This window comes from Sinocyclocheilus grahami, unplaced genomic scaffold (genome assembly GCF_001515645.1).
Source record: "Sinocyclocheilus grahami isolate Dianchi unplaced genomic scaffold, SAMN03320097.WGS_v1.1 scaffold782.1, whole genome shotgun sequence".
Lineage (NCBI taxonomy): Eukaryota > Metazoa > Chordata > Actinopteri > Cypriniformes > Cyprinidae > Sinocyclocheilus > Sinocyclocheilus grahami.
The window spans coordinates 302,591-311,279 of NW_015505961.1; the positions used below are offsets into that span (position 1 = coordinate 302,591).

The 8,689-nt window shown below is 36.6% G+C and overlaps 1 protein-coding gene across 1 annotated transcript in view; it reads left to right on the top strand.

Moving 5' to 3' along the window:
• The window catches only part of LOC107561592 (lysine-specific demethylase 4B-like), a 51,636-nt gene that overhangs the window by 4,176 nt on the left and 38,771 nt on the right, over positions 1-8,689 (top strand). Inside the window, exons 2-5 of the mRNA XM_016246064.1 lie at positions 3,973-4,354; positions 6,849-7,024; positions 7,744-7,858; positions 8,038-8,231. Coding sequence (XP_016101550.1) covers positions 3,992-4,354; positions 6,849-7,024; positions 7,744-7,858; positions 8,038-8,231 — 848 coding nt within the window. The 5' untranslated portion in view covers positions 3,973-3,991. The remainder of the gene's footprint in view (positions 1-3,972; positions 4,355-6,848; positions 7,025-7,743; positions 7,859-8,037; positions 8,232-8,689) is intronic.

An 8,689-nucleotide genomic window follows, 5' to 3' on the forward strand; every position in this document is an offset into this window, starting at 1 on the left:
GAGAGTCCAAACAGCTGATAAAAACATCACAATAATCCTCAGCACTCCAGTCCATCAGTTAACATCTGGAGAAATGAAAAGCTGTGTGTTTGTAAGAAACAATTCCATCAAGACGTTTTTAACAAAAATACGTGTCCATAATCCGTAATAACGCTTCCTCCAGTGAAAAAGTCGTCTGATCTGAATCAGGAGAGAAATCTGCACACAGCTTGTCGTCTTCTCAAGATGTTAACTGATATCTCCAACAACAACTGGCAGCGCTACATTTGCTACAAGTGCTGCACTTCAGCGTCCGTCCATCTATCGCTGTTCTCCATACTTGCGAAATAAGTTGACACAATGTTTACAGTATGTTTACACCGCGTTTTAAATCATGGCAGGTGAGGACGTTTTTGTACGCGTTTGGCCAATCAATGTCTACTTACGTCACGATTAGTACCAGTTGTGCCGGTTAGACCCTGCTCCGGAGTAGGAGCTAATTTGGTTCTCGAAAAAGGCAGTCCGGTACTAAAATCGCACCCAGTTCCGGAGGTGCGATCACGCCGAAAAGTGGGTAGTTCCACAATTAGTTCTGGTACTATGAAAAGGTTCCCGCAGTGCGAAAGGCCCTATAGTGATGTTTGTATCAGCTGTTTGGACTCTCATTCTGACGGCACCCATTCACTGCAGAGCATCCATTGGCGAGAAAAGGATGTAATTAGGGCTGTGGCTATTGATTATTTTAGTAAACGAGTCGGGCTGCACGATAAATCGAAATGGAATCTCGATTCGACAGAAGCTGCGATTGTCATGCGTATCTTTCAGTGAAGCACGGTTCTGTGATCAGCAGTAAATCTCCATCCAAAGGCCAGAGGGCGCTCTCGCGCTGAAACTCCAAATACACCTCGCAGAAGAAACCCAGAAAATCTGCTGCAGCTGAATAAACAGAAGATTCTACTGCTTTCATTGATTCAACGTGACTAATAAACACACGACTACGGCAATATACGGTTTATCTGAGGTCTTACTATTATAATTTTCATTCAAATAAAGTATATTTATAAAGCAATGCCTTTATCACTGCTTAAATACTATGAAATATGTTGCGTGCCTTATTCTGCGTAAGAAGCCACGTCATCTCACAGAAGGATTTATTTCAAACACTCGACTGACGTTATGAAGTGAGTTTGGAGTAAAAATATGTTATTAAATGTGGTATTTTCACGTGCTTTCAGATGGAGCAGCATTTAATACACAGAGCCGTAGTTCACTGAGAAGCTACGCAAACAGCTGGTATTATCGCCAACGATTTCTTCGATTTCAGAATCGCGCAATAAAATCGTCGATTTTTTTTGCATAACTTGTCAGTGAACTACGGCTCTGTGTATTAAATGCTGCTCCATCTGAAAGCCCGTGGTGATGATTTCCTACTAATCACAGAACCGGCTTTACTAACAAAGTGCACATGACAATCACATTCGATTAATCGTGCAGCCCTGTAATCGAGTATTCTACAGATTATTCCATCGAGTAATCGGATAAGAAGTCATTTTTCTTTATTAAAGAGCAATACTAGATATACTAGAGAAAATAAGATAGGTCTCTTAAAATAAACAACTAATTTGTTTCCTTTTGAGAAAAATAAATATTTTTACTGCTGAAATTGCATACATTAATTACCGTTAAAACTAAACCCATTTAATGCATTTACGCATTAATTTAAAAAGGGTCAACATTACAACCTAAAATTAAGGCATACATCAAGAAATATAAAAATCAATTTCACATTACTTTAAAAAAGGTAAAACGGTACAAAGTAAAACTAAGGCATAAATCAAAATAATAGTAATAAAAATAATAATACCTAAACATTGCATTTATGTCGTGCATCTTAACTTTCAAGTTTCAGCCTAACTAAAGCTCAAGCATGACATACTGTCTTCTTGGAAGGCTTTGTGACTTTTGTGAGAGGCACAAATCAGTGGATAGGAAGGTAACTTAGAACAAGAGTCCATACACAATTTCTAAACACATTTTTCTGTTGCATAACTCTATGGGCTTGGTTTGTACGTGAACTGGGATGAATTTTTATGCAGTAATTGATTATTTCATTCATGCATGCATAATCGTCATGCAGACTATAGTGTAGTTATTAAAATATAATCAAATAAAAAATGGTGATGGCTGTCCAGAGAGAGCATGCAATCAGTTTTTATGCACGGCTGCTTGGTTTGGACGACTTCTGTTTCCAAGAAGTGACAAGCAAAGGGGAAAACCAATCCACTGCCTCTTTCTAGCTATTATTGATACTATCATTAATATGAATTTTTATATAGCTAGTTGTAAGAATTCTGTATTTGCACTGAAAGTATTTCCATGCCATTTGAATATTAATGCCTTGAGCAACTAAAATCTACTTATGCATAAGAAAATATCATGCAAAGCATCACGGCTGCCAGAATCTTTGTAACTCTTCTGTGTATTTCAGATATTTTATTTTAGTTGTTGTATCATAGTTGGCAACTTCATTGTGTGCAGAAAAGCCCTTATATCCCTCTTTAGATCTGTAATATTAATTTTAAATTTGTATTACTCGACTTCAGAATAGCATCTGTGTTTCAAAATGTGCTTTAAAGAGATGATGTGGCTTCTTACACAGAATAAGGCACGCAACATATTTCATAGTATTTAAGCAGTGATAAAGGCATTGCATTATAAATAGACTTTATTTGAATGAAAATTATAATAATAAGAACTCAGATAAACCGTATATTGCCGTAGTCATGTGTTTATTAGTCACGTTGAATCAATGAAAGCAGTCGAATCTTCTGTTTATTCAGCTGCCGCAGATTTTCTGGGTTTCTTCTGCGAGGCGTATTTGGAGTTTCAGCGCGAGAGCGCCCTCTGGCCTTCGGATGGAGATTTACTGCTGATCACAGAACCGTGCTTCACTGAAAGATACGCATGACAATCGCAGCTTCTGTCGAATCACCATCTCGATTCCATTTCGATTTATCATGCAGCCCTACCATATACATTCATAGAAATTAAAACCTAAAATATTGATGTTTAAAAAAAAAAAAATTCTCTGCAAAGACATTCTTCAACTATCATTTATGATTGACTGAATTGAAGTTTTTTTTTTTACATTGATCTGTAGGCCTATATTAGTTAAGTTTTTAATTAGTTTTCAACTTTTTAGTTAATCTCAGACTTATTTTTAAGTATTTGTATTTCTGTCTGTAAATACTTGAAATAAATACTTTTTTCATACATTCATATAAATTGAAAGCTAAAATATTGATGTTAGGAAATAAAACGTTTACAGTAAAGCTATTCTTCAACTCCGAACGATCATTTATGATTGAGTGAATTTAACAAAATCAAGTTTAGTTTCATATTTAAGTTGATCATTTACTAGTTTTTCAACTTTTTAGTTCATTTCAGCAGTTTTTCTCTAAATGGTTTAATTTGAAAAATATGAGTTTGGTTGTTTTTGTTAACCTTTGAAAAACAGGTTTCTGATAGTGGTGTGTTCATTCATTGAGGCTTTTTAAAATGTTTTGCATTATTGTCATTATTATCCTAAAATTGGTAAATGTTTGCATGTACATATTGAGATATTGATGTTAAAAAATAAAAACTTCGCAGACAATTTATTCATCAGTTACCTACTATGATTGACTGAATTGAAGAAAAAGTTACATTGATTCATAGATTAGTTTAACACTTACGTTTATAATTAGTTTTTCAACTTTTTAGTTACTCTCAGGCTTATTTTTACAGTTTTGGTGTTTCTGGACAAATTAATAAACTTTTTCGTATACCCTCATATAAATTGAAACTTAAAATGTAACTTTTACAGGAAAGTTATTCCATGACTATAAACAGTCATTTATGAGTGAGTGAATTTAACAAAAACAAAGTTAGTGTGATACTTAATAATTGTAATAATGGTGTGATTATTGATTTGTGATGTTTTTGCGTCCGTAGCATTAGCTGACCTGCAGTCATGGATCCGGCTTTACCTCCAGACCTGAACCCTGAGCCTGAACCGGCTCCAGACGTCACTTCACAAGCAGACGCCGTTCAAGATTCTCCAGTCCAGCCCACCCTGGATTCGAACCCGCAGCCATACCTGGAACCGGTTTCAGAACCGACCCTGAACCCAGAAATAAAGCCAGAACTATCAGCACCAGAACTCACACCAGAACTACCGATCCCAGAACCGGCCCCGGCTCCAACGCCTCCTCCAGCGGCCAACTCCTCCTACAAGATCATGACCTTCAGACCCACCATGGAGGAGTTCAAGGACTTTGGGAAGTACATCGCTTACATCGAGACCCAAGGAGCTCATCGTGCCGGTCTGGCGAAGGTATCGAATGGAAGTTTGATTTAAGATACATTTCAATTTGAAATTAAATGAAAAGAATTACATTTAAATTTAAAAGTAAAGTTTAATTACTCATTTGTTAGTGTCATGAATAACAATAAGCAACACTTTTTGACAGTATGTAAATCTAGGTTAAGAGGGATGCACCGAATGTTCGGCAACCGAAATTATTCGGCCGAAAATAGCAAAAAAATCTCTTTCGGTGTTTGGCCGAATAAGTGAAAAGGCCGAATAATATGTACCGAACAATGACTAACGCGATCAAATAGAGGCACGCACTAATGCAGCAAACATGTCGGCAGTGTGAAAGTATTTAAATCTATCAGAGAAAGACACAGAAATCATTACAAGCGTGAAGCACCGACAGCGAGAGACTGTTTAGTGCTGCATCACGTCTCCGATGAGAAGAAGTGGTGGCGAAATTACCTCAAACGATTAGTAAATAAACTGCAGAATGTTATATTTTCTAATGCACGCACGAATTGCATGTATTCTGACAGCGCTGCACGAGCTCACGGCGCCAGGGTTCAAAGTCCAAAGCACGAGGAAAATCTGCGCTGAAACGGTGTTACCCGTCAGTTGCTCAGTAACATTTTTGTGAATTTTTTTTAAAAGCATGTGACAGTGTGATACGTGCAACAAACATCTTCCCAAATTCGTAATGAGAATCATTTATAAATCTGCATGCTGAAGCACTGAGATCTTCCTGTGGGTTTCTGCCAAAATAAAAGCAGAGAAAAAGCCACAACTCCATCATCAACATTCATAAATGATTGTATTGTAATTTTACTGTTGTTTTGTAAAATGAAATAAAAAAGTAAGAAAATAATAATGATAATAATAATTACCCTACAACATCACTATTAATACATTTATTATAACATTCAAACATAGTGTTCAAATTGGGATCTGTAATATATTCTAATGTTTTAAAAGAATTATCTTCTTCTCAGCAAGGCTGCCTTTATTTGTACAGTAAAAAAATACATGCCTAATTCAAGTCTCAAAAATGATTATTTTTAAAAAAAATTATAAAAAAAAATTATTTTACTATCTTATTAATTTAAAGTTATATTGTGCTGCTTTGGTATAATGTCTGCTATAATGTAAAAAAAAATGTCAGTGTTAAGTAAATATTTTTAAATTGTTGCAGGGATTAAAGTTCCGTCGCTACGACGGATTTCCGTCAGTTCATAAAGACAATTACTTGCTTCATTCCTGAATGATTCAGCCGTTCGAACGAATCAATTGAATGAATGATTCAGCCATAAAATCAGTGACTTGACACCACCTGCTGGCGGATTTAGTTTAATTCAGTTATTTGAATCATATTTCTGTATTCAAAATTTTATATTTAAAACATTAATCTCCACATAAATGTATGGATTTAATTGCACTCATGCCACCTCAGCCTCATTAAACATCTGAAAATGTACCTACAAGCCACTTTTGTGTTCTTCTGTGCCACCTCTGTAGTACAAATTAATTTATTAATACTAATTTCATATGATTGGTAACTTATTTGTCTTATTCTACATATTGTTTTAAATAGAAATTTTAAAAAGATTATAAACATAAATTTTTTTATTTGACATAGATGAAAATTATGCCATTACAAAGGTAAATAGAAAATACTCCTGTAAGTCACTTTAAGGAGTCAAATGTCAGCTCGTATTAGGAAGGCAAATTTTTGATTATTGATCAGAAGGTGCTCCTAAATTTTTTAATTAGGAGGGCAAGCGCTCCTAATTACAAGAAGAAAAAAACTGCTCTTAAACTGTGTGACATGTACAGGACAAACATTTTCAGTCAAAAGATTTGTTTTTGCTTTAACCCCTGCAATATATTTTTATTTTTATTTAGTCATTTATCAGACGCTTTGATCCAAAGCGACTATCTAAAAGTGCACTTTTCCTTGTTTTAAATCTAGCAAAAAAGCCAGTTGTTGACTGTGAAACAGTAGTTTTTAACTATTTGCATTTATGGTGTAATTACTAAATTTCCGTGTCAGTCCATGTTAATTTTTACCACGAATAATGCGCTCTAACTTTAATTCAGCGCGTGCAGCACAGCAGAAATAGACTCTGTGCGGAAACATTCGCAGCATGACTGCTGCAGACGCACCGCTCCTGGAGCGCACTGCCGGACCGCAGCCGCGTGCAGTGTGAACGCTCTGATCTGTTAACATGGGCGCGGAAAAAATGTGCACCACAGACGGAGTGTGTGAACCTGGCGTTACCTTTTGTATGCCCGCCCGGTCTGTTCTGTTCTCGTACTCCATTTAGACGAATAATATATTTATAAATTAACCTTGAATTAAAAGGTCTGTAAAATGCATTTATTCATATATTCTTAATAACAAGATTGTCATTTTTGTTTTCTAAGGACTTGAACAAACACAATGAAATGCTTGTATCAGTTGTCTAATTGTACAGTTGTCGATCACAGTTATTAAAGTTGATGCGTTGTTATTTAGGTTATTCCGCCGAAGGAGTGGAAGCCGCGGCGTTCCTACGAGACCATTGAAGAGATGGTCATTCCCGCTCCCATCATGCAAGTGGTGACCGGCCAATCAGGACTCTTCACGCAATACAACATCCAGAAGAAGTCCATGACGGTCGGAGAATATCGCAAACTGGCCAATAGTAAAAAGTATGCTTTGTTTGATCAAAGACAATATTTTTATAACATACACAATGTGGTTTCTTTGTAAAGTTTGTCCTCTCTTATCTGGACCTTCGTGTCAGTAACTTGACTAAAATTGACAATTAAAATAACTTTTTTGGGGGGGTATTTTTTCAAAAATATTGACAGAATAGTGAATGTTTGTATGTAAATGTATGACTAAGTTTGAAAAATTTGCACTTTTACTACAGCCAGTTTTTCTTCGGTCCTTCAAGCTAATTTGTGACCCTGGAGCACAAAACCAGTGTTAAGTCGCTGGGGAATATTTGTAGCAATAGCCAAAAATACATTATATGGGTCAAAATTATAGATTTTTCTTTTATGCCACAAATCATTAGGATATTAAGTAAAGATCATGTTCCATGAAGATATTTAATAAATTTCCTAACGTAAATATATCAAAACTTTAATTTTTGATTAGTAATATGCATTGCTAAGAACTTAATTTGGACAACTTTAAAGGCGATTTTCTCAATATTTAGATTTTTTTACACCCTCAGATTCCAGATTTTCAAGTAGTTGTATCTCAGCCAAATATTGTCCTAACAAACCATACATCAATGGAAAGCTCGTTTATTCAGCTTATTTATTCAAATCTCAATTTCATAAAATTGACACTTAAGACTGGTTTTGTGGTCCAGGGTCACATTTATACTTTAACTTTGTGTTTTCTTGACCGATCTCAGGTACTGCACCCCTCAACACAAGGACTTTGACGACCTGGAAAGAAAGTACTGGAAAAACTTGACGTTTGTGTCGCCCATTTACGGCGCCGACATCAGCGGGTCCCTTTATGACCCGGTTAGTCACCTTTACTGTGATTAGTGTTTGGTATTGGCAACTAGCTGTTATAAAATACGTTTTTTTTTTCTTTTTCCATTTCAGTTAAAGCTGATTTAATTTTTTTAATGGTTTTAGTTACTATAGTAACCCTGATGATTAGTCATATGCATGTTTTTATGATGTTTTTTCTTCGTAAGGACATCACGGAGTGGAACATCGGCCATCTGAACACTCTTCTGGACATGGTGGAGCAGGAGTGTGGGATCGTCATCGAGGGCGTCAACACGCCATACCTGTACTTCGGCATGTGGAAAACCACCTTCGCCTGGCACACGGAGGACATGGACCTCTACAGCATCAACTACCTGCATTTCGGCCAACCAAAGTCCTGGTGAGCATCCTGCATTCACCATATATGTGACCCTGGAGCACAAAAGTCTTAAGGCTTGTTCACACCGGGACGAATATCGCCTGCGATTATCGCCGACGTTTAACGCCTCATGACTAAACAAAGGGCGCCAATGTGAGTGTGCACATCGACGCGCAAAACGCGAGGCGTAAAAGCGTAATTTTTTTAAAAACGCCTCGGCCTCGTTTTTTTTGGTTTGACGCGCCGTGTTAAAAACTGGCCGACCAATGAGATTGGTGCTTTTGTTCACGTGCCTGGAGCTGCTGAAGTTACAGTAAAACACGACTTGGTGGTGCTCAAGCACAAAACGGTCTTGCCAAGCACACATTTATACCTAACGACGAAGAGGAAGTAAGTAGACCAAGAAGATGCATCGAGGCAAGATGAATGTAGAGCTGCTGGTCTCATTGGTGTCTGAACACAAAGAGCTTTATGACAAA